This window comes from Muntiacus reevesi, chromosome 1, assembly GCF_963930625.1.
Source record: "Muntiacus reevesi chromosome 1, mMunRee1.1, whole genome shotgun sequence".
In the NCBI taxonomy this organism is placed as follows: Eukaryota; Metazoa; Chordata; class Mammalia; order Artiodactyla; family Cervidae; genus Muntiacus; species Muntiacus reevesi.
Window position 1 is genome coordinate 140,519,666 of NC_089249.1, and position 27,338 is coordinate 140,547,003.

A 27,338-nucleotide genomic window follows, 5' to 3' on the forward strand; every position below is an offset into this window, starting at 1 on the left:
TTCCCCCAATAGACTAAAATGTTACTAACAACCTCATGAAGTCTTGGGTTCTAATCCCAACAGGGTTCTTTAACTTCAAATACCCACCCCCTGAATTGTGAGCTGAAACGAAATAACACCCAGTAACTGACAAGTATCGCTATGTCTATCATCCCAGCAGGGGGCACCCAGGACAACTGTCCTCTCTTTTACCCATTGGTTTGGACACCACTTCTGTTCAGGTGGCTCAGATGGTAAAGCGTCTGCCTGCAATGTGGGAGACCCGGGTTTGTTCCATGGGTCAGGGAGATCCCCTGGAGAAGGAAATGGCAACCCAGTCCAGTACTCTTGCCTGGAAAATTCCACAGACAGTGGAGCTTGGTGAGCTATAGTCCATGGGGTTACAAAGAGCTGGACACAACTGAGTGACTTCAGTCACTTTCCGTTCAGGACCTAAGGGCTTGAGAAGGTACCATCCTGGCTCGCTAGTCTTCCTGCTGATGTAATAATGGCTAACATTTTCTAAAGGTGTACTTGGACCAGCAATTGTTTTACCCGTTTTAAAAATATTGACTCTTTGAATCCTCATTGACCACCTCTGAAATTCAGGTCACAACAGGATTAAGTCACTTGACCAAAACCAGTAGTCAGATGAATCTGGGAGGTTTGGTTACAGAGCAGGCACGTAAGTGACATAGGACCTGCCCTCTTTCTTGTTGAAGGAAGGAAGTTGTTAATATATATATTTGCAGAATGCAGTGCTGGGAATTTGAGAAACAGATGAAAAGACAAACACTGAGGAACAATTAGGGGCAGAGAGAAGCAGGTCAGAATGTGTTTCTGGGGCAGGGAGCAAATGCATCTCCGGTCAGCCTCTCACTGGGAAGAAGTGTCTCGGGAGAGATGGCACAATGGTCTAGGGGCCCTAGTCTACTACATTTCCTCAGACCCTGTGTCTTCCCTTCTTCCCCTAAGCTCCTGCCTATTTTTAACTCCTGAATTTTCTGAACAGCATCTGGATCTAATGTTCTTCCTTTTTCTTGCCACCATTTTCAACACAGTAATTGTAGTTAGCATTTACTGAATGCAACACTTTGTGAAGCACTTTATATATAGTTTCCTATTTGACTCCAATAGCAACTCTATGAAACATGATGAGGGAGTGTAATTCATCATCCACTTGCATCCGTTCAGCCTCCTGTGTCACCCTTGAATCCATCCAGTTTTGTCTTCTCCCTGCTTTGGTCTGGTCACTATCACTTCTCACATAGCCTGCAATTTTGTGCATGGTCCGACCCCTGTCTCTTTCTCTTGCCTCACTTTTGTTGCCTCTTGCCCATCTACTCTAAGAAACAGTTATAATTAAGTACTTTGAGGTCTTCTCAGGTGTTGTGTCCTGTTATCTGTCTCACGCAGGTTACTAGACAAACTCTTCTGTCTGCCCATACCATTTCCTACAATTCTCCTCATTGCCTGGCTAACTCTACTAATTTTTCAGGGCTCAGCTTAGATGTTACTTCCTCTGAGAAGTTTTAGCTTAGTTCCCCAAGTCTCAGTTAAGGGTCCTTGTAACACCAACCCAGCTTGAAGTTCACTCATCACACCATGTCCCTTTATTCATTTATACTCTCAATTATAAACTCAGGGAGGGCAGGGTTCATCACTATCCCCAGCAATTAACTCAATATATATTTGTTGAATGAATGAATATGCACATGAATTTGAATATTTACATGTATTAGGGTTTTCTAGAGAAATAACTTATAGGATATACATAGAGGAAAATGCATTTATTATGAGCAATTGACTCACGTGATCATAGAGGCTATCATGTCCCAAAATCTACAGGGTGAGTGAGCAAGCAGAAAACCCAAGAGACCTGATGGTTTTGTTCCAGTTGAAGGCCAACAGGCTCAAGACCCAGGAAGAGCTATCTCTTGAATATCCATGAATTCAAGTTCATGTGTGTGGGAGTGCTCAATTGCTTCAGTTGTGTCCAACTCTTTGTGGTCCCATGGACTATAGCCTGCCAGGGTCCTCTATCCATGGAATTTTCCAGGCAAGAATACTGGAGTGGGTTGCCATTTCTTCTCCAGGGGATCTTCCCAACCCAGGGATCAAACCTGAGTCTGTTGCATCTCCTGCATTGGCAAGTGGATTCTTTACCATTAGCACCCCCTGGGAAGCCCATAAGATAGGGATGATACTCATGACCCTTACTCATGGGGTCATGAGTAAGGTCAGCCTTTTTGACCTATTCAGGTCTTCAACTGATTGGATAAGGCCCACCACACTGGGGCCCAAATGAATAATCAGACAGACCCTCAACTAAGCTGGATGCTGTTGCACGTACACATGACTGAACCCCAATGCTACCAGAAGAAATGAAAAGCTAAAAAAAAAAAAAAAAGAAAAAAAGAAAAGCTAAGTTCAACCTAAACTGCTAAAATAAAGAATTGTGAGCTAAAAAAAAAATGGCTACTGGTTTGAACCACAGAGTTTTAAGGTAATTTCTTATATAGTACAAGCTAACTAACACACTATTTGATTCCTTCCTTTTGTGAGCAACAAATCAACTATCACACCCTTGCAGATGTCAGGATAGAAATAATGGGGATACCATCTGTATGCAAAAGTAGATAACTGATCCATAGAAAGATTGTACTGATGACTCAATTTTAGGACAAATGGAATTAATTTTGGCAAAATTATGAGCTGCTGTTTTAAAGTGCAGAAATTCTTATTTTTCTTTAAATTCACTTCTCTCTTTTTAAATTGGATTGAGAGACAAATTGAATTTGGTAGACTGTATCTATTTTTATTTAAATTTCCTAAGCTTTTTGATGAAATTCAGGCTTTTTTCCCAATCTCGAATCCTTTATTTTAAAAGTTGTTATGTTTATTTATTTATTTATTTTTGCCAGAGACAGGATATCTTTTAGATGCTCTGATCAAAACAAGACAGTACATCCCTAGAGTTTACTTCTGTGTAAGTAAAAGTTCACGTCGATTTAGCTGTCTTGAGAGTCTGAACATTCTTTAGATTTTCTATGATAAGGTTCTCTTTTAATTTTTGGCCAAATTATATTCAATTCCAAATTAAAGATAGAGAAGAATTCTTGAGCTCTTCTGGTTCTCCCTTGCACAAATCAGATTTTTTAAAAATATAGAACAATGGCACAGGACTTCCTTGATCACTGAAGCAATCAACTGAAGGCTGGAGAGGTTGGATACCTAAGTCTCAGAATGATTTTATTTATAGAATGAAATCAGTTCTGCATGTCAAAGTCTTAAATGCTGAATCCTACCCTCCCCTACTCCTCTATCAATGCCCCATCTCCAGGACACTGTAGTTTATACTGTTATTAGACAAGTATCTAAATTTCTCTTGATCACGAGTGCATTGTTTTCCAGGGTGCATCAAAGTCTCTTTGACTCTAGACTGCAGTTTATAGTGGATGCTGACATTAAGCCTCTCTTTCTGGGGCCACCCTGGGTCTGACCATCCCTGACTGCTGCTATGTGTGCTGTAGCGCCCTGAGTTCTAAGCATACCCTAGTTTATGAGACTTTGGTGGACTGTCTACATCACTGAAGCCTAAAAATTCTGAAATACAGAATGGGCCTAATCATCCTATGATGCCTTCTTTCCAAGCTATTTTATGACTGAGAAAAAATTACTTCAAGGAAGATCTGATATTAGGACTCTTTTTATATCCTTGCTTTTATGTGGAATGTTAAAAGTCTTTGTGCTAGGCCACCCAGGATATTTGGTTACCTAACCAAGATATAAATGCCTAGAATTTCTGCAGTCTCAATTGCCTGTCTCTTATTTTTCTTTTTGCCTGTCTCTTATTTGCTTCAAACAGTGTCAATGTTTTTGTAAGAACAAAAATATAAAAATAAAAAATACAACTTATATATAGAACCAACCATTTCCTTCCTTATCAATTCAAGCACTTTAAAATGTTGCAGAGGATATTATAAACTACCTGCTGAATCAACCATGAATGAAAAAGTGAAGGCGTGGATAAATTGTATTACTAACAGAACTGATGTTAAAATTGCCAGCAGTTTTATTTTCTAGCATTGAAGACACTAAGTCATCTTGAGGTAGTCCTTTGCTCTGGAACAGAGGTAGCAGCCAGCAACACTCCTCGTTCTTTCCCCCCTCCCTTCTTTCTCTGTTAAAGATAGAGGAGAAGTCTCAGCTGCAGCAGCCATCTTGTAATCATGAAACAGAAAGTATGAAGACAAATGCCAAAACTGTAAAAATGGCAGTGTGGAAATATAGAAAAAGCTTAGTCTTAGATGGCATCATTGCACAACTAGCTGGACCACTGGCTTCAACTTCCCACCTTAGAATTCCTTGTTCTGAGAAAAATGAACTCTATTTCTTTAATTCTCTGATAGGGTTTCTGTTATTTGCATTAGAACAAAGGGAAACTTACTTCTTGTGGTCAGTAGGTGCCCAATATGTGACTGGAGATCAGTGGAGAAATAACTCCAGAAAGAATGAAGGGATGGAGCCAAAGCAAAAACAATACCCAGTGTGGATGTGACTGGTGATAGAAGCAAGGTCCGATGCTGTAAACAGCAATATTGCATAGGAACCTGGAATGTTAGGTCCATGAATCAAGGCAAATTGGAAGTGGTCAAACAGGAGATGGCAAGAGTGAACACTGACTTTCTAGGAATCAGCGAACTAAGATGGACTGGAATGGATGAATTTAACTCAGATGACCATCAGGAATCCCTTAGAAGAAATGGAGTAGCCATCATAGTCAACAAAAGAGTCCGAAATGCAGTACTTAGATGCAATCTCAAAAGCAACAGAGTGATCTCTGTTTGTTTCCAAGGCAAACATTCAATATCACGGTAATCCAAGTCTATGCCCTGACCAGTAACGCTGAAGAAGCTGACAGTGAACAGTTCTATGAAGACCTACAAGACCTTCTAGAACTAACAACCAAAAAAGATGTCTTTTTCATGATAGGGGACTGGAATGCAAAAGTAGGAAGTCAAGAAACACCTGGAGTAACAGGCAAATTTGGCCTTGGAGTACGGAAGGAAGCAGGGCAAAGGCTAATAGAGTTCTGCTAAGAGAACGCACTGGTCATAGCAAACAGCCTCTTCCAACAACACAAGAGAAGACTCTACACATGGACATCACCAGATGGTCAACACTGAAATCAGACTGATTACATTCTTTGCAGCCAAAGATGGAGAAGCTCTATACAGTCAGCAAAAACAAGACCGGGAGCAGACTGTGGCTCGGATCATGGACTCCTTATTGCCAAATTCAGACTGAAATGGAAGAAAGTGGGGAAAACCACTAGACTATTCAGGTATGACCTAAATCAAATCCCTTATGACTATACAGTGTCAGTGAGAAATAGATTTGAGGGAGTAGATCTGATAGACAGAGTGCCTGATGAACTATGGATGGAGGTTCATGACATTGTACAGGAGACAGGGATCAAGACCATACCCAAGAAAAAGAAATGCAAAGAAGCAAAATGGCTGTCTGAGTAGGCCTTATAATTAGCTGTGAAAAGAAGAGAAGCAAAAAACAAAGGGGGAAAGGAAAGATATTCCCATTTGAAAGCAGAGTTCCAAAGAATAGCAAGGAGAGATAAGAAAGCCTTTCTCAGTGATCAATGCAAAGAAATAGAGGAAAACAAAAGAATGGGAAAGACTAGAAATCTCTTCAAGAAAATTAGATACACCAAGGGAACATTTCATGCAAGGATGGGGTCAATAAAGGACAAAAATGTTATGAACCTAACAGAAGCAGAAGATATTTAGAAGAGGTGGCAAGAATACACAGAAGAACTGTACAAAAAAGATCTTCATGACTGAGATAATCATGATGGTGTGATCACTTACCTAGAACCAGATATCCTGGAAGGTGAAGTCAGGTGGACCTTAGGAAGCATCACTATGAACAAAGCTAGTGCAGGTGATGGAATTCCACTTGAGCTATTTCAAATCGTAAAAGATGATGCTCTGAAAGTGCTCCACTCAATATGCCAGCAAATTTGGAAAACTCAGCAGTGGCCACAGGACTGGAACAGGTCAGTTTTCATTCCAATCCCAAAGAAAGGCAATGCCAAAGAATGCTCAAACTACCGCACAGTTGCACTCATCTCACACACTAGTAAAGTAATGCTCAAAATTCTCCAAGCCAGGCTTCAGCAATACATGAACCGTGAACTTCCATATGTTCAAGCTGGTTTTAGAAAAGGCAGAGGAACCAAACATCAAATTGCCAACATCCACTGGATCATTGAAAAAGCAAGAGAGTTCCAGAAAAAATATCTATTTCTGCTTTATTAACTATGCCAAAGTCTTTGAGTGTGTGGATCACAACAAACTGTGGAAAATTCTGAAAGAGATGGGAATACTAGACCTCCTGACCTGCCTCCTGAGAAATCTGTATGCAGGTTAGGAAGCAACAGTTAGAATTGGACATGGAACAACAGACTGGTTCCAAGTAGGTAAAGGAGTACGTCAAGGCTGTATATTGTCACCCTGCTTATTTAACTTATATGCAGAGTACCTCATGAGAAACGCTGGGCTGGAAGAAGCACAAGCTGGAATCAAGATTGCTGTAAGAAATATCAATAACAGATGACACCACCCTTATGGCAGAAAGTGAAGAAGAACTAAAGGGCCTCTTGATGAAAATGAAAGAGGAGAGTGAAAAAGTTGGCTTAAAGCTCAACATTCAGAAAACAAAGATCATGGCATCTGGTCCCATCACTAACAGTGGAAACAGTGGTTGACTTTATTTTTCTGGGCTCTAAAATCACTGCAGATGGTGATTGCAGCCATGAAATTAAAAGACGCTTACTCCTTGGAAGGAAAATTATGACCAACCTAGACAGCATGTTAAAAAGCAGAGACATTACTTTGCCAACAAAGGTTCGTCTAGTCAAGGCTATGGTTTTTCCAGTGGTCGTGTATGGGTGTGAGAGTTGGACTATAAAGAAAGCTGAGCGCCGAAGAATTGATGCTTTTGAACTATGGTGTTGGAGAAGACTCTGGAGAGTCCCTTGGACTACAAGGAAATCCAACCAGTCCATCCTAAAGGAGATCAGTCCTGGGTGTTCATTGGAAGGACTGATGGTGAAGCTGAAACTCCAATACTTTGGCCACCTCATGCGAAGAGTTGACTCATTGGAAAAGACCCTGGTGCTGGGAAAGATTGAGGGCAGGAGGAGAAGGGGATGACAGAGGATGAGATGGCTGGATGGCATCACCGACTCAATGGACATGAGTCTGAGTAAACTCCGGGAGTTGGTGATGGACAAGGAGGCCTGGCGTGCTGCAGTCCATAGGGTCGCAAAGAGTTGGATATGACTGAGCGACTGAACTGAACTGAACTTCTGGTGGTAAAACAGTGTGAGAAATCAGTTATAATTTGAACATTTTTGGATATTAGAGTGGTACTGTCTTATTAATACCACTCGAGGGGCTTCCCTGGCAACTCAGACAGTAAAGAATCTGCCTGTAGTACAGGATTCAATCCCTGGGGTGGGAAGATCCCCTGGAGAAGGAAATGGCAACCCAGTATAGTATTCTCGCCTGGAGAATTTCAGGGACAGAAGAGCCTGGCAGGCCACAGTCTATGGGGTCGCAAAAGAAATATGGACACAATGGACACGACTGAGTGACTAACACACACATCTTATTAATAGCTCTCACTGATGACATAAACTAAGGTTTTAGACATTATTATACACACACTTAAGCAGAACAATACCTTAATTATGTAGTTTGACCTCAACATGTATAACAACTTGTGAGCACATCTATTATATATGATTTTCTTCTCTACAGGAAACATTTTTATCTATCAGTAATGCATCGTTACTGAAGTGACTTAGCATGCAGTGCATTGTTAACATGAACTAGTTGTTGAGACATGCAAAAAAGTCTCAGGAGATCAGATTGGATATTGTCATCATATTTGCTGAAACAGAATTCAACTCATAAATATAATTATCCTTGGTCATTAGAGCGAACGCTTTTCATTTGAATTCTGGTCTGGTCTCTAGCACTTAAGAGGGAAATGAGGGGTCTGAGGCAGGACTTGGACATTCAGGCCATGACAGAAGACAAAAGGGGCTGGGGTTGGTTAGTACAGATAGTAGATGATTACGGAGTATGGAGCACTTAAAATTAGCCTTCACATCTATTAAGGGATATTGTTCAGAAAATGAGAACCAGCTGTTTTCCAATTTTATGATGAAAACCCCCTATGGAGTGGGCTTATATTTTTGCATCTGGAATTCAGAGAAGCCAAAAAGAACTCCCTCCTGAAAGGTGAATATTGACTATTCCTCCTGGAACTGAATATTTATGTAAGATTTAGATCTTATTCTCTGGAGGTAGTGGCTTACATTTAATTGAGTCTCAAACAAACAAACAACTAAACGCTGAGTCTCCTTATCCTTTTTGTTAAGAAACAAAAAGTGGAGATGCATAAGACAGGGTCTCCCCTGACACCTCCACAGGCAAAGCTGCTGAGCATTTATTCTTTAGGGACACCCAAGGTCTATAAGTAAGAAACAAGGAGACAGAGGCCGTCTAGGTGGGAGATAGGCCCTGAAGCCTTGTGGCTCTCTGCCAGCCTTTAGAGAACTCCTTCCCTCAGGTAGGAAGTAAAGCAGCTCTTGGTGAATGCACTGGTGTCTGGAAGCCATTACACAAAACCCTGAGCTTTTCTAGTTCTCTTTGTACTCATTCTCATCTGTGTGGTACTGCCTGAAGGCATTGGTCAGAACTGACTGATTTCTCCAGGATGGTTCTATGATTTTATCACTGTACATGATTTGTAAGCTCTGGATTTCTTCCTTCTTAGTAAACCCTTCGTAGTACTGAGTAAACATCTTTCTAGGGAGGAAAAGCAAAATATTCTCACTCTTAAATTATGTTTGCCTGCTTTGCATACCTTTGAAATGGGAAGAAGATTGTATATCTGGCTTCCGGGAGAAAAATGTCAGTGCACCTTGACTCCAGTACACAAAATAGCAGCTAACTGGCGCCATCTGGAGGGCAAGAGGAGTCTGAACACGAAAGCAAATTTGAAAAACTTAGAAATATGACATATAGGCATATTTCAGAGATATGGCAGGTTCCAGATCACCGCTATAAAGCAAATAATGCAACGCAGTGAGTCATATGAATTTTCTAGTTTCTCAGTGCATATAAAAGTTATGTTTATACTGTGGTCTCTTAAGTGCGCAATGTTTTAAAACATGATGTTTAAAAAATCATTATACATAACTTATTTAAAAATATATTATCATGGTGACTAAACTTATGATGATTATTTTGAAATGTATAGAAATATTGAATCACTATATTGGGTACCAGAAACTAATATAGTGGTATAAGTCAGTTATACTAAACAAACACTCTCAGAAGAGACCAGATTTGTAGCCACCAGAGAAAGGGCACGGGGGGAAGAGGAACTGGATGAAGATAACCAAAAGGTACAAATTTCCAGTTATAAATAAGTACTGAGGATGTAATGTACAACATGATAAAGATAACACTGTATGTTGCGTATGAAAGTTGTTAAGAGAGTAAATCCTAGGAGTTCTCATCACAGGGAAAAGTTTTTACCTATGTCTTTAATTTTGTATCTGTATGATATGATGGATGTTCACTAAACTTATTATGTTAATCATTTAATGACCTATGTAAGTCATGACCTATGTATGTACTACGCTGTACACCTTAAACAGTATGACAATTATAATAAAACTAGAAGAAGAAAAATTTTAATAAAGAGCATCCAGAGATAAACAAAAATTGTTACTAAAATATACTAACCATCATCTGACAAAGCAGGGTTGCCACAAACCTTCAATATGTTAAAAAAAAAATTGCAAAGTGTAATAAAGCAAACCACAATAAAATGAGGCATGTTTATGAATCCAAACATCATAGAATTAATAGAATTTCCTGCTCCTTTTCTGCTCCTTTCCTGAATGTGCCGGGGCCATTCACAAGGAGGGCTGGGGGAATCTGTTCAGTTCAGTTCAGTCGTTCAGTCACATCCGACTCTTTGCGTGCGACCCTACGGACTGCAGCACGCCAGACCTCCCTGTCCATCACCAACTCCCGGAGTTTACTCAGACTCATGTCCATTGAGTCGGTGATGCCATCCAACCATCTTATCCTCTTCTTTCCTTATCCTTATCCCCTTCTCCTCCTACCCTCAATCTTTCCCAGCATCAGGGTCTTTTCCAATGAGTCAGCTCTTCGCATGAGGTGGCCAAAGTGTTGGAGTTTCAGCTTCAACATCAGTCCTTCCAATGAACACCCAGGACTGATCTCCATTAGGAAGGACTGGCTGGATTTCCTTGCAGTCCAAGGGACTCTCAGGAGTCTTCTCCAATACCACAGTTCAAAAGCATCAATTTTTTGGCACTCAGCTTTCTTTATAGTCCAACTCTCACATTCACACATGACTACTGGAAAAAGTCATAGCCTTGACTAGACAGACCTTTGTTGGCAAAGTAATGTCTCTGCTTTTTAACATGCTGTCTAGGTTGGTCATAACTTTCCTTCCAAGGAGTAAGCATCTTTTAATTTCATGGCTGCAATCACCATCTGCAGTGATGTTGGAGCCACGCCAAAATAAAGTCAGCCACTGTTTCCACTGTTTCCCATCTATTTGCATGAAGTGATGGGACCAGATGCCATGATCTTAATTTTCTGAATGTTGAGCTTTAAGCCAACATTTTCACTCTCCTCAAGAGGACACCAGATTTCTCTTTCCAAATCAGGTTCTAGAGTCAGTCGTGGGGCTTTATCACATACTGTGACACTCCCATTACCAGCTGATACCACTCGTCATACCCTGTTACTCATGTTTGAAATGAATCACGGAGTCGTATGGTCTCAAAGTGTCATCCTGTGATCACTTCCATCAGAATCACCTGGAGTATTTAATAAAACTATAGATTTATGGGCTTCAGTTTAGGCTCTCTGGATTTGATTTCTTTTATACTTTATTAGAACAATCAGTGGAAGCAAGTAAAGTTTATGTTTTTTTATTTATATGGTGGTTTAGCTAAGTTGTGTTCAACCCTTTGTAACCCGTGTAGCCCACCAGGCTCCTTTGTGGGAGGAGATTTCCCAGGCAAGAATACTGCAGTGGGTTGCCAGAGCACTTATTATAGGTTGGCACTGTTCTGAGTACTTTACAAATATTAATGTATCAATGCATGAGGACTTCTCAACAACGTAGGAACCTAGATGCCATTATTATACATCCCTGACTGATGAGAAAACCAAGATACTTGCCCAAGGTCCCATGGCTAGCTAGCACAGGATGATCCACCAGGCATTCTGGCTTCAGAATCTGAGCTCCTAACTACTATCCCATGCTGCACTGCTTAGGTTAAATAATAGGAAATATTCTCCTTCAGATTTTTTTTAAACTTTCTACTTTGGCCTTGATATATTTTTAGTGTATTTTTCTATTTGTGTCTAAAAGTCAAAAATATAAATAGAATTGTAGCCAAGTAATGAAAACATTCTGACATGTTAAGGAATGTTCTCACTGCCTTGACTATAGTGATAAGAAAGGCGGGAGTGGCGGGGAGAGTGGGGTTGGGATAATCTGGGCAATTGGGATTGACATATACACTATAGATACTATGTATAAAATAGGTAACTAATGAGAACGTACTGTATAGCACAGGGAACTCTACTCAATGCTCTGTGGCAACCTAAAGTGAAAGAGAAAGTGAAGTCACTCAGTCGTGTCCTCGACTCTTTGCGACCCCATGGACTGTAGCCTCCGTCCATGGGATTTTCCAAGCAAGAATACTGGAGTGGGGTGCCATTTCCTTAAGGGAAGGAAACTCAAAAACGATGGGACACGTGTAAACATATAACTGATTCACTTTGCTGAACAACAGAAACTAACACAACATTGTAGAGAAACTACACTCCAATAAAAATTAATTTTACAAAAGAATCACCTTATGATCCAAGAAAAGTTAGAGAATAGTATGTACCATAATACCCTCTTACTAGAACCACTGTAAGATAAACAGTTATTTATTATTATGGATTATTATGACATAATTCACGTAGCAAACTACTTAGCACAGTTAAAAAAAGAGAGAAGATATAAGTCACATAACTACAGAATTTACAGATATTAAAAGGATGATAAGGAAATATTATTAATTACTTCATACTAAAAAATTAGACCCCTTTGATGGAATAGATAAGCTACATGAAAGATGCAAACTAACAAAGGTCACTCAAAAAGAAATGGATAATCTAAATAGCCGTAAAGCTATTTTTAAAAATTAATTGTAATTAAATGACATCCCACAAAGAAAACTCCAAGCCCAAATGGCTACACTGGTGAATTATACCAACCGTAAGGAAGAAATAACATGAATTCTGCAAAAACTCTTCCAGAAAATTAAAAAGAAGGGAATTCTTCCCAATTCATTCTATGAGACTAGCACTACTCTGATATCAAACCTAGACAAACACATTTGAAGAAAACTTATAGTTGATTTTCCTCATGGACATAGATATAAAAATTCTAAACAATATGATAGCAAATCAAATTAATAATATATAAAAGGATAACATACCATGACTAAGTGAAGTTTACCCTGGGAATGCAAAGTTGGTTTAATATTTTAAACAATAAATCAATGTAATTTACCACATTAATAATCTAAAAAGATCATATTTTATCTCAATGCTAATGCTAAGTCACTCTTTGCGATGCTATAGACTGTAGCCTGCCATGCTCCTCTGTCCATGGGATTCTCTAGGCTGGAATACTGGAGTGGGCTGCCATGCTCTCTTCCAGGGGATCTTCCCGACCCAGGGATCGAGCCCACATCTCTTTACATCTCCTGCGTTGGCAAATCGGTTCTTCACCACTAGTGCCACTTGGGAAGCCCAACAGACAGGAATATCATCAGACAAAATCTAACTTCCATATTCTACACATGGACAACTGAAAATTAGAAAGAATTTTAAGAGATATTACAGAAGATCCAAATAAAGGAGAATTCATGAGTGAGAAGACTCAATATAGTAAATATGTCAATTCTTTTCAAATTGACCCAGAGATTCACTGTAATCCCAATAAAAATCTTCACATGACTTTTTTTGTAGAAATTGATAGGCTTCTCCTAAGATAATATAGAAATTATTTCTATATTTCTCATAGAGATATAAAGAATCTAGAATAGTCAAAATAATTTTGAAATAAACTAACAAAACTAGAGGGCTAATATTAACTTGTTTTAAAACAAGAAATTAAAACAATAGTATAATCAAGACAATATGGTATTGATGTAAACATACACAGGTCAGTGGATCACAGAGTCTAGAAATAGACCCATACATATATGGATAATTGCCTTCTGACAAAGATCCTAAAATAATTCAGTGGAGAAAGGATAGTGTTTTGAACAAATGGAGAAAAAAAGAAAGGGAAGAACGAAGGAAGGAAGCAAAGGAGGTAGGAAGGGAAAGGAAGGAACACACACATAATTTTGATCCATTCCTTATACCATATGCAACTCAAAATGCATCGTAGAACCTAAATGTAAAACCTAAAGTTATAAAATTTCTACAGGAAATAATAAGAGAAAATTTTGTTACCTTGGGTTAGGCAAGAGTTTTCTAGATACAATACACAATCTATAATAGAAACAAAACATATGTAGGACTTTATCAAAATTAAAAACTTCTGCTTTTTGAAGATTCCGTTAAGATAATGAAAAATCAGGTGGCAGACTAGTTACTTGTTTGTAAATTATAAATCTGTAAGTCACTTATCTGATAAAGGACTTGTATCCAGAAAAAATAAAAAACTCTAAAAACTTAATAACAGGGAAAAAACAATAAAAAATGGATAAAAGATTTGAACAGATACTTCATCAGAGAAGATAAAAGGATGGTAAATAAGCACATGATGCTTATCATCACAGTCTTCAGGGAAACATAAATATAAACAACAATGATATACCAATACACACCTTTTGGAATGACTAACATTTGAAAGAATGAACATGCCAAGTGTTGGCCAGGAAGTAGAGGAACTAGAACTCTCATGCACTGCTGGTGAGAAAGTAGAACAGCAAAATCCTTTTGAAAAATAGTTGGCCATTTCTTAAAAATGTCACCATATGATCCAGCCATTTCAATTCTAGGTATTTACCCAAGAGAAAATAAAGCATGTGTCCATTCAAGAATGTTTGCATAAGTGTTTCTATCAGCTGTATTAATCTTCTATTTTTGCATGACAAATTTCCCCAAATTTTAGCAGTTGAAAAAACACATATACTCACTATCTCACAGTTTCCATGGGTCAGGAGTCCAGTCATGGCTTAGTAGGATGCTTAAGATCTCTTAACTGCATCCAAGGTATTGGCCACACTGCATTCCTTTCTGGAATTCAAGCTTTTTCCAACTCACATGGTGACAGATTCAATTCCTTGTGGTTGTAGGGCCAAGGTCACTATTTTATTGCTGGCTGTCATCCAGGGACTATTTTTAGCTCCTAGAAGCCATGAGCATTTCCTGGCCACGTGGGCCTCTTATAACATGACAGCTTACTTCCTGAAAGCCAGCAGGAGAATCTCTCTCCAATCTGCTAAGATGGAGTCTTATATAACAAAACATTATTGACAGAGGTGAGTATCCAATCACCTTTGTCATATTCTTTTGGCTAGAAAAAGTCACAGGTTCTGTTTACACTCAAGGAGAAGGGATTCTACAAGAGCATGACTCACTGTGTCATCTTAGGGTGAATCTACCACAGCAACTTTTATATTTGTAACAGTTTCCAGTTTAAAACAACTCAAATACCCATCAACAGGTGAATGGATAAACAAGCTGCAGTATTTCTATACAGTGGAATACTACTTAGCACTAAAGATGAATGATATACACAAAACATGAATCAATCTCAAAATAATTGTACTGAGTGAAAGAAGCTAGACAAAAACAAGTACTTACAGTATGATTCCATTTATATAAAACTGTGGAAAATTCACACTAATCTATAAGGTCAGAAAGCAGATCAGGGATGGTCTGGGAATGAGAGTCAAGGGCAGGAAGTGCTGAGACAGGAGAGAGACATTACAAAAAGGCAGGAGTAAAGTTCTGCGAGTGACAGATATGTTTACAATCTTAATGGTAGTGATGATTACATGGCTGTTTCATAAAGTGTTTCAAGCTGCATGCTTTAAATAGTTCAATTAATTGTATGTCAATCATACATCACTGAAGCTGTTGTTTTTTTTTTAAAACATCTATTTTCAGAATCAAATTTGTTTAGATATTGCTGCTTGTTAATGAAAGCTTCCCTTCTCATCACTTGAGTTTTCCAAATTTATTTTTTAGTAGATTCTAAGACAATGCATTGCAGGCGGATTCTTTACCAACTGAGCTATCAGGGAAGCCCCCCAATGAAATAGTAGTTGGGTTTTTTTTCCAAAAAGCTTCATTTACATATTTAGCTATTTGCTTTATACCCACTTTTTAAGATTCTGTTCCAGTATAGGTCATTACAGAGTACTGAGTAGAGTTCCCTGTGCTAAACTGTAGGCCCTTATTAGTTATCTATTTTATATAGAGAGGTGTGTATATGTCAGTCCCAATCTCCCAAATTATCACTCTCCTCGCTTTCCCCCTTTGGTAACCTTGTTTTCTATCTCTGTGATCTATTTCTGTTTTGTAAATAGGTTAATTTGTACCTTTTTTTTTTTTAAAGATTTCACCTGTAAGTGCTTATCATATTTGCCTTTATCCGAAACAGCAGCTTTTGTTTGAGGTGGAAAGAATTGTGGCAGCTGTTGGAATGTGGGTCCTACATGATGAGATCTCCTAAAATGGATTTCTATCTGGTTAGCTTATACTTTGAAGATTTAGTGGGAGAGTCAGATGGGCAAACATATAACAATATAACTTTACACAGCTACACACACACTCTATGGGGAGTCTGGGGGTGGGTATGTGGTGTGCAGAGAAGATGTTGTGGAGATGGTACCTGAATGAGTTTCGGGGGATGAAGAGGAGTTGATCAAGTGAGGACGGGAAAAGGATTACGGGAAGAGAAAATAACATAAGCAGAGACAGTGAGATGGAAGAGAGCTTGTTACATGTGGGAAAGCAGAAGGAGTTCAGGCACAAGGTGGGGAATCGCAGTGGATGAGGATGAAGAGGGTGGGTGAGGGCTGACATGGTGCACACAGTGATGTGGACCTTATCTTTCAGGTAGAGATTCCCTGGAGAATTTTAGGTAGGTGAATGATGTCATCCAAAAAAAAAAAAAAAGTATAATCTCATCTGTGGATGAAAAGGGCTTCAAAATATACAGTGATGGTGAGGACAGGAATGAGAAGATGGATTTAAGATATTGAATGGACAATATGCTAAATCTTGGGCATCAACAAGCCATAAATGAAAGAGTGAAGTCTATAGTAATCCCCAAGTTTTTATCTTGTGGTTATTCCCTAACTGAAAAAAGAAGCATAAGAGGCAGGAAGTAGTCTGCTGGGGGTGGGATGAGGAGGAGGAAATGAGTTTAAGTTGGGCCTGTTGAGTTTCAGGTACACTGGAAAGTTAAAGAAAGCAAAGGTCTTTTAAGGCAGGTAGTAAAAAGTCAGAGAGTAAGAATACACATGGGTGGTGCAACTCTCATAGCGGCAAGATGTCCAAGAAAAATGTGTAGAGGACAGCACTGGGCTACAGACAAAAAGAACCTTCCACCAAGAGCTAGGAGTAAAAGGGAAATGCATATTGAAGACCCAGAATGAGTGGTCAGTGAAGGTAACTAAATTAACTATCCTGTTCTAACAATTAAAGTATCTATTACAAAAACTTGTTCTCTCCCCACTTGCCCCCACCACCCACTTTCACCCCCAGGTCTTCTGGTTGCAGGAAAGGAAAGTAACAAATGCAACTACTTTGCCCTAAAGAAAAGATAAGAAACAGACAGGATAAAATACATTATGAGACAGCTGATATCAAGGAAATATTTTTGATTGACTGCCCTGTCCAGGACTTCTTGGTGACTGTTGTTTATCTGTTGACAATTCACATGCTTGTCCTCCTAGAGAACTATCAGAGAAGAGTCAGAAGCCCAACCTCTGTTGGGACCATCAGCAAAATGCACCTTTGAGCTACATTCTGTAGTTTCACTGAGGTATGGGGTAGGCCATGCACTGTGGCTCTTTCACTAGATGTAGAAAGAACTGTAACTGCTATGGAGCGGGATGGGGGTGGTGAATTTGGCTCTGACTGTACTTTAGCATTGATAAAATGAGGAGAGATCTGAGACAGCTGCTGGAATTGTGTGGTTCTGGTTGGGGAGGATAACAAGATCCAGCACTACAAACTGTTGAGAACTTATTTTATGAACTACCACAGGGAGACCTGGAAATATCTACTAGCCAGGGAAGTGCCCAGACATCAAAGTATGTAGACAGAGCTTTTGTCTTTTTTCATAGCAACTAAAATCAGTTTCTCTAGAAATAAGGGAGAGACCTGTTTAATACCTCGATCCAAGGTAGGATGGATGGATGGATAGGTAGAAAGATAGGTGGGTAGATAGGAAGACACACGATTTGTGGTGTTTGGGGGAGAACTGTGTTGTGTAGGTAGGGAAGCTACAAGTCTCTTTTTTAAGCAAGGCTGAAACAAGGGTTTCACAGGTGGCGCTAGTGGTAAAGAACCTGCCTCCTAATGCAGGAGACATAAGAGACAGGGGTTCAATTCCAGGGTCAGGAAGATCCCCTGGAGGAGGAAATGGCAACCCACTCCAGTATTATTGCCTGGAAAATCCCATGGACAGAGGAGCCTGGTGGGCTACAGTCCACAGGGTTGCAAAGAGTTGGCCACGACTAAAGTGACTTAGCATTTAGCACATAAACACTAAAAAACACACACAGAGAAAAGTGATCAATAATATCCAATATAGCCTAGAGGCCCATTAAGATACGGCATCTGTTGAATTTGGGAAATATGGAAGTTTTTGGTGATCATAGTGAATTTTAACCTAGCATAAGATAGATTTTATTGTGCATTGCATGCAAACATGAACTAAAGAAATAGAGAGTCTGTGACAGATTACTATCAATAAATCTGAGAAAATATGAATGATATAGTATTGAGGGAGGTGAAAATGCAGGGTCAGAGGTGGAGATGTAGCTTAGGAGAGATTTCAGTGTATTTTCAGGTTGGGGTAACACAACAAAAAAAAAATGAAGGGAAAGAATAAAGATATGAGAATATAAGGGGATGGTTAGTTAAGGTCAAAGAGAAAATAGAGCATGTCCTCTAGGAGAAAACAACAGGAACACTGGTGAACTGGACAGATGACATCCTGTCCCTTGAACATGGAGGAAATAAGATGCTAAACCAGGCAGATGGAGATAAATGTATAGATCCTGTGTGAGTGTGTGTGTGTGTGTGTGTGTGTGTTAGTCACTCAGTCATGTCAGGCTCCTTGCAACCCCATGGACTCCTCTGTAGCCCACCAGGCTTCTCTGTCCATGGAATTCCCAGGCAAGAATACTGAAGTGGGTAGCCAGTCCCTTCTCCAGGGGATCTTCCCAACCCAGGGATTGGACCTAGGTCTCCTACACTGCAGGCAAATTCTTTACCATCTGAGCCCATGAATTCTCTACTTGGGTTAATGTCCAGCCTCTGAAACTCCTGAGTACTCCTCTCCAATACTAGCCTCTTCCTGATCCAAATCCTGCCAACAAAAATGTGTGTCTGGTAGTCTAAAACTCTGGATATAATACCACTAATTGGAAAAACATAATGAATACTGCTGCTTGGCTAACTTGGGGGTCAAACAATGAAAGAGAGCTCAAAAAAATCCAAAGCAACATATTCACTGATTCACACATATTTCTAATTTGTTCTTGCAGTGAAAGCATGAGACAAACTTGAAAAAAAAAAAAAAGGAAGCCAAGCTGTGAGTCTTCCAGAGTTGCCCCATGAAGCTGAGCTGTGGTTGAGACTGTTCATTTTTTAAATCCTGGAGCTTAATCTTCCAAAGCATCTGTATCAAGGGAGTTGGTCCAGGCAACCAGATCGTCCACTTCGTTTTCCCATGGCTCATTTACGCTAATTTCAACCGACTTTCTCTTCCACCATTCCTTTTTTTGGTCCTTCTTTGTGACAGTATCTGTTTCAGTTTGTGAATCAGGAGAAGTTTGAGCTATAATGAGAAACACGTAAAACAGAAATTGAATAGACATGGCAGGAAAAACAGTAAAAGAAAGTGTCCCTGCATTTGTACCATAACGCCTAAGATCATCTAAGTGAATGCAAGTAATCTTTTGAAAGTTTCTAAATTTTACAATTGCAATGAGCTTATTTTTCAAAAATCATTCTTTTCATTTTGGTCAATCTTCTTATGCTCATATATTTACTGAGCCCTTGCTAAGTGCCAGTAGGTGTACAAGCGAAAGTTGTCCCTGAGTGCTTCACACAGATGTGAGCACAAGGATGGAATCACTGGATCTAAGGGAAAACAGATGTGGGCTTTGAAAGCCAAGAAGTTTGCTGAAGAGAGAGGGGCAAAGGAAGGAGACGGGACCGCTTTAGATGGAGGACACAGCACAGACCACAGCACATAGGTATGAGAGAGAGAACTTGGCAGGTTTGGAGGTAATCAGAGTTGATGTTTCAGTATCCACGCTCTGCCAGGTGCTATGCTAAGCATGTGCTACATGCAAAATATAATTTAACTTATACACAATGCTTCTGATGGACAGGTATTATTATCTTTACTTTAAGGATGAGACAATTGAGACTAAGTAGCCTGCAGTAAATTGTCCAAGGACATTCAGCTTATAATAGTTAATCACTGGTCTGCTGGATCCCAAATCACGGTGTTACAGTGTGTGGACAGTTGAGTGGAGCTGGCTAGTTAGGCTGAGGCCAGGTTAGGAACGCCTCATATATCATGCAAAGAAGTCTCATCTTTCTTGTATCGGTCTCATAAACAGGGAAATAAACTTACTACATTTTAAAAGAATACAGATACAGTATCTTTATTTCTCAATATTTCTACTCAGTGAGGGGAACTTGCTTTCCAGGGATGAACTCAAGTTGGTGCTATTTATGTTCTGCTACCCCTACAATCCCACTGTATTCTCCTCTGTGTACCTGTTGCCCCTAATTCATTGTCCAGCACGTGGTCCAGGACAAATTCCGTCTCATAATAGTTCTGTGTTTATTTCCCCAGTAACAAATCGAATGAACCTTGTCATATTCATTGTCTTCTAGTTGTGCTATAGGCAAGGATTATGAATGAATTGTTCTCTTGATTTGATTATTGCAAAGATTTTAAGAGGATTTGAGTTTAGACAGCTGCCATTATTCTATAAGAAGTCTGATGTCACCAATTATTGAGTTTTTATTTTTATACTTTAACATTAATCTCTAGATTTCATTAATTTAGAACTAAATTCTCTTTTCCTTGAGAAAATCTTCTTTATGAACATATCATTGATGGATTAACTATGCTTCTTTCTAGCCATGTTTGAGCTGTTCTGAGTTCATATGCTTTTGGTCACAAGAAATACTGTTCAAACCAGTTTAAACAATACAGAAGTGTCTCATCTCATAGAAGAGGAAGATCAGAGGAAGGGCAGGACTGAATGATACAGTGGCTCACGATGTCATTTAGGACATTCTTTCCACAGTTTTGCTCTACCATCTCTGTTGTTGTCTTCATCTTCAGAGTCACAGTGAAGAGAGGTGTGGTCATTCTAGTAGTCATATCAGACACAGCAATATCCAGAGGAGAAATGGAGTCTTTTCTCCAGGGTCTCATTTTTAAAAGTAGGAAAACTATCTCTGTAAGCTCCTAGTATATTTCCTCTCAGGATGGTTTGTGTCACACCCTGCTCCTAAGCTAGTGACTGGCAAGGAAAATGAGATTACTATGATTGGTCAACAGCAGTTGTTAAAGTGGAATGAATATTGGGAGTCAATGACCTTGATTATTTGCCCTCTTAGTTCCTACTATTTTTTTTTTTTTAAAAAAAACAAAAACAAAAACCACACTCCCAGGAAGCATAAAGAGAAATTCTGGTTAGATTAGCAGAGCCTAATGCAAAATAAGCATAAAAATGTTTCCTCGTGACACAGAAAAAGTAAATATTATTTTGAACTTTGTTCCTCCAGAAAATCGTAAGCATTATAAACCCCTCTGAGAAACCTTGGATTTACTGGTTGGGATGAACCAATAGCTTTGTTACTACATTAAAATAAGTTACAGAAGCACGAATTCTCATTGCCTTATGGTTTGTATGCCTTCCTAGGGATGGATCCCCTGCTTCTTAAAATTTTTTTTCTAGTCTTAAAATAATTTTGTCAGTGAAGAGACTAAATTTTGTTCTGATTGGTGGGCTCTGGTTTATTGCCTGATGGTTAATTTCCATTCACTTCTGTATCATCCTCAGTTCAGATAGAAAAACAGAGCCCTTATAAGTAATATAAGGATGAAAGGTTTAAGATACGAAACAGGGATCACACGTGTGTGGAAAGACCTGGAACAGTGAAGTCTGGAAGGCCATAGCTGGAGAACTATGGAAGGCCATAGCTGGAAGAACATCACTGCTTTATGTCAGTCTGATGCAGGGACATGAGTGGAAACACCAGAAGTGCAAGGGGAGTACAAGATGCTGCATACAGCCAGCCACTCTACATAGGACAGACATTGTGAGCTCATGGAGGTTTCTATGAAGCCCTCACATCTGTAAAGTGAGAGTGTGTGAAGAGCTGCATGAAATTGCTGAGAAAACTGCCATGTATGATACGCACAGCTCCTCAAGAATTACGGCCTCTTCTTTACTCCCACCTCCAAAATTTGAGATTAATTTTTTTCACATTAGCAAATTATGATATGCTAACCCTTCTCTGCAAAAGGGAAGCACAGAGTTCATTTCTTTTATAGCTGAGCCATATTTCCCTTTGGTATCCTGGATAAGCTCACTCTTTCTACATTATAAACAACCACAAGATCCCAGTGACATATGACAACAAGCATCTGTTTAGGTTACACATCTACAGGTCAGCTGAGAGTTGGCCTCTCTGGGTTGGGAATGGCTGGGAAGCTTGGTTGCGAAGCTTGGTGACCAGCTAGTCCAGGCATGCTCTTGGGATGATGGCAGAGGTGAAAAAGAGCAAACCAAATTGCACAAACCCTTCCCAAACTCTGAGCACATCACACCTCACTAAAATACCATTGATCAAAGCAAGTAGTATGGCAAAGCTCAAAGTCAAGGGTCAAGGGAGTATATTTTGCCCGTGGTGGTAGAACATGATAGGGAGTGAAGATTTCTGAACAATAATCTAATTGGTCACAACCTCTTAGGTATAGTATCTTCTCTTAGCAGGAAGATTAGACAGAAAGGAGAGTCTACCTCAATTTCAAAGCGGACATGACTCAGCACTAGAAATTAAATGAGTTACTGGACGTTCTCTCTCCCAGCTCACATTTCTTACTTTTTCTCAATCACCACGAGTTCATTCCCCTTTTCTCCAAAATCACAGGGCTGCTGAAACCATGACAACTCTACTCCATTCTATCGTTCATTTACTCATTTGTTTATGAGCACTGAATGACTACTACAAGCCTATTACTGTGCAGAGAGGTCAGCAGCCCCTTCCCTCAAGGAAGTCACTTTCTATTGAATGAGACTGGCCATAAAGAGACCATTATAACATGGCATGTGTGGTGGACAGACTCTAAAGTGACTTGCTATGATCTCCACATTCTGGTGTTAACACCTTTGTGTAATCCTTTCCCTTTTGAGTGTGGGTAGGACTTGCTACTTGCTTCTAATCAATGAAATATGCCAAAGGTAATGAAATCTCATCTCCATGATTATGTCACATTATGTAAGATTCTGCCTTGCTATCGGACTTGTTCTAGAGACTCTCGTTGCTGGGCGGATGAAGCAGGAGGCTGTGTTAGGGAAGCCCACACGACAATGAACTGCAGGCAACCTTAAAAGCATAGGAAGGCCTCCAGCATACAGCCAGCAAGAAAAGCCTTAGTAAAGACAAAAGGGAGTGAATTCTGTCAACAATTCTGTGCATTCACCTCAGTGAGCTTACAACAAACAGATTCCCCATTCGAGCCTCCAGATGAGAATGCAGCCCAGCTGACACCTGGACCACAGCATAATGAGATCCCAACCAGAGGGTCCTGCTACACTTTGCCTTGTCTCTGAGCACACAGAAATTGAAATAAAAATATGTGTTGTTATAAGCCATTAAGTATATGGCAATTTGTTACATACCACTAGAAAACTAATACAGCATGATAAGGCATGATAGAAATGCTATGAGAGCCCACAGGGAAAGATTCTTAGAAAAACCTGAGTTGAATCTCAAAGGATTAGGTACTAGAAAGGAAGAAAAAGGAAGCAATGGTCTTTGAGGGGTTGGGGTATAAGAAAACGTTGCATCTCTCAAATTTTTTTGAAACGAAGACAGGAATAAACAACCATGACCTCCTAAGTCAGTGTGGTGTTTATGGTGTAAGTGAAACATCAGTAAATGATATCACGGGAAAGGCAGACAGATATTAGAGTATTAAGGACTTTGCCTTATCAAAGGGTAGAAATTTTATCCTGAAGGAAATGATAAACAAGAGGTTTTAGATATGTGAAAAACATAAGCAGATTTGAGCTGTAGAAAGCAGTCTGACAAAGCATGAACAGAAATTATTGTAATCATCAACTTAACCAGATAGATATGGAGCCTGGGAACAGGAAGTTAGAGATAAGGGAGAAGGACCCTGAAGAATCACTGAACGAAGGTTACTGCCTGCGCCTGGGAATTAGATGTGGTTGTGTTTCAAGGACAGGCAACAGCAAAAGCAGTAACTAATAGTTCACAAGACTTCCCAGTTCACAAAGACTTTTCACCTATGTGGAGTCATTTAGTCACAAGACTCCTGTGAGGCAGGGAAGGATTTTAGAAACAAATACATATTGAACATTTTTCCAGCTCTAGCTGAGGAAGAAGAAACTGAAGCTCAGAGGTTAAGAGGTTGTCCTATAATCACACAGACCTGCTGGGTCCACCCAAATTCTCTGACCCCAAACATTTTGCTTTCCCTTCTACAGTAGCTGATTTCCATGATAAATTACCAGCTCTCTCTTATTGCTTAAGACCTGCCCCCAATCTGCTCCAAATGTTTCTCTGAAAAACATTAATTCTAAAAAAATAAAATAACCAAAATATCTCAACTAACTTATTCCTTTCTTTTTAGTCATTTTGCAGTTCTCTCTAAATCTAAAATGAGCTCTAGGAGTCAGTTTAGTGTTTTGCTTATTTTTGCTACTTTTATACATTTTGAAATTTAGCCTTAGATTTTTAAACTGTGTATTCACCTATTAAAGGCTACAAAAGCTTGAGAGTAAAACTAATCCATTTTTTTTCAAAGCTCCAATTCTTATATAAGTAATTTACTGAATTTATTTTGTTAGTCAGAGTTAATAAAGCAACTTCAAAAGGAGAACAAACGATTAGACCTCACACATTTCAACTTAGTTGAACTAAACAAAAATTTAAATGCATTAATGCGACTAGTATCTTAGTCCTTAAAACAAAGTAAAACAAATAGATTGAACTCAGTTTACTCGGAGGTACGCAGGTATAACTTCTTCTAGTTTGATAATTGACTTTCTGAGCATTTATATTTTCTCTAGCAATCCGAGATATGGCAGCAATATACCTAGAATACAAAAAGAAGAAGCTGTCACTTATGAATATAAATGGATAGGCCAAACCAATTTCTAGAAAAATAATATTTAAAAAATCATTGCTAACTTTTGATGTCAATGTGTTGAATAAGTTGGTGAGTTTTTTTTCCCCTCTGTTTTCTGGAAGACTACGTATAAGGTTTGAGTGACCTATTCTTGAAACTTAGGTTAAAAAAAATCTATTAAAAACATTTGCACTTAGTTAAAAGACGAAGAAGAAATTGTCTAATTTCTATGAATTTTGGGACGTGTACATTACTTTTGAAAAAAATAAGGCCAACAAATCCAATGAACCCAAGAAGCAGAGCAATGAGTTTTGACTATGGTGCCATTCTGAGTATTGACTAATGCAATGGTAAACTGAAACTACTCTGTATGCGTTTTCCAGTGGAAGAGTATCTAGAAAAGTAAACAAATATGGTGTTAGAGTAATATTTTAAGAGCAATAAAAACATCATTTGGTATGTCAAGGTAGGTTAATTTCTTAGAGCAGTCATAACAAATCACTACAAACACAGTGACCTAAAATAACAGACATTTAATTTCTCATGGTTTTGGAGACTAAAGTCTAGAAACAAGCTGTTGGCAGGACCATGCTTCCCCCAAAGGCTTCAAGGGAGAATCCTTCTTTGCCTCTTCCTAGCTTCCACTAGTTCCCAGCAATCCTTGATGATCCTGGCTTCTACCATCATTATTCCGATCTCTGCCTCCATCACCACATGACCTTCTTTCCTGTCTCTGTGTCCTTTTCTCTTCTTATAAGGACACCAGCCATTGGATTTAGGGCCTCCCTTAATTTAGTATAGCTTCATCTTAACTAATGATATCTCCAAAGATCCTCTTTTGAAATAAGGTTATAATCTGAGGTGCTGGGTGGACATGAGTTTGGGGTGGAACACTTCAACCCTCTACACAAGAGAACAACTTCACCAGAAAAATTCTTGACATACCTGGTAGAAGACATCAAGGAACCCGTCAAGCTACCACAGCATTTCCTTAGAGAAGGAGTTCATATATGGAAATGAAAATTTTTACAAAAATTTCTTTTGGGGATGATTAATTTTTTTACTATGATAAGAAAACTTTCGGTGAAAACACTGCTTATTGTAACTGAAATTACGTAGGATAGAAATGTTTTTGCCCCACAGGTGTACCTTGTTCATACACAATACTACTAAAAAGTTCATTCATTTGAAAACTATTCATGGAGCATGTACCGTGTGCCAAGTGCTATTCTAGGAGCTAATGATACAGGGAGACCAAGGCAGACAAGGTCCCTGGCCCATCAAGAGGAGACAAAAATGAGCGAATGTGAAAATCAAGATATATCAGATGTGATATGTGCTATGATGAAAATAAACCTCCAATAAAATGTTGCATGGTGATGCTGAGGGAAGACAGCCTTGCATTGTTCCTGACATTAGTGGCAAAATATTGTCTTTTACTATCATGAATGTCGACTATAGTATTTTCATAGATGTACTTTATAAGGTTGAGGAAGCTCTTTCCTATTCTTAGTTTACTGAGAGCTTTTTATTAAGTCAGGATTTGATGTTGAAATTTTACCTATTGAGATGATCTGATTTCTTATTTTATTTTATATTGTTTGAATTTTTCAAATATTAAGCCAAGATTACATTCCTAGTGTAAATCCCACCTGGTCATATAATTATCATAATTACTTATTATATTTAATTGTGACCAACTGGATTTATACCAGGCATGTAACCCTGCTTTAACATTTTTTAAAAAAATATTTAACATTTAAACCATATTTAAAATGTATATATTTACATTCAGTTTGCTAAATTGTTTTCCTGTATGTATATATATAAGATATATTGATTTGTAGGATTTTTGTTGTTGTTGTTGTTTTGTGCTGTCTTTGGTGTTGTTATTGAGGTAATGCTGACTTTTAACAGATAATGGAATATACTCCCCTTCTACTTTCTGAAAGTTTGTGTACAGTGGCATTTTTTCTTAAATGTCTAGAAAATTCTAGACATTTGGCTTGGAGTTGTCCTTGTGTAAAGGCTTTTAGCTATCAATTTAATTTCTTTATTAGACATAGGATTATTTAGTTTATCCTTTTTTTTTTTCAAGTGAGTGTTGGTAGATGTTGTCTTTCAAGAAATTCATTCATTTCATCCATTTTTTTTATTCACTGATGCGAAAAATTCTTCATTTTAGAGAGATTTTCACAGGGTATAAACTCTGTCCTTTATTGAGCCCATCTTTGCATGGAATGTTCCCTTGGTATCTCTAATTTTCTTGAAGAGATCTCTAGTCTTTTCCATTCTATTGTTTTCCTCTATTTCTTTGCATTGATCACTTAGGAAGTTTTTTCTTATCTCTCCTTGCAATTCTTTGGAACTCTGCATTCAGATGGATATATCTTTCCTTTTCACTGGTAGCTCAGCTGGTAAAGAATCTGCCTACAATGCAGGAGACCCTAGTTTGATTCCTGTGTTGGGAAGATCTGCTGGAGAAGGGATAGGCTACCCATTCCAGTATTCTCAGGCTTCCCTGGTGGCTCAGCTGGTAAAGA

At 38.9% G+C, this 27,338-nt stretch overlaps 1 protein-coding gene across 1 annotated transcript in view; it reads right to left on the reverse strand.

The window, feature by feature from the left end:
* Positions 1-18,973: 18,973 nt before the first annotated feature.
* UBE2U (ubiquitin conjugating enzyme E2 U) overlaps positions 18,974-27,338 on the reverse strand; it is a 64,056-nt gene continuing 55,691 nt past the window's right edge. The window contains exons 7-8 of the mRNA XM_065928634.1: positions 24,668-24,762; positions 18,974-19,221 (exon numbers count right to left, since the gene is read on the reverse strand). Of these exons, the coding sequence (XP_065784706.1) occupies positions 19,046-19,221; positions 24,668-24,762 (271 nt within the window). The 3' untranslated portion in view covers positions 18,974-19,045. The remainder of the gene's footprint in view (positions 19,222-24,667; positions 24,763-27,338) is intronic.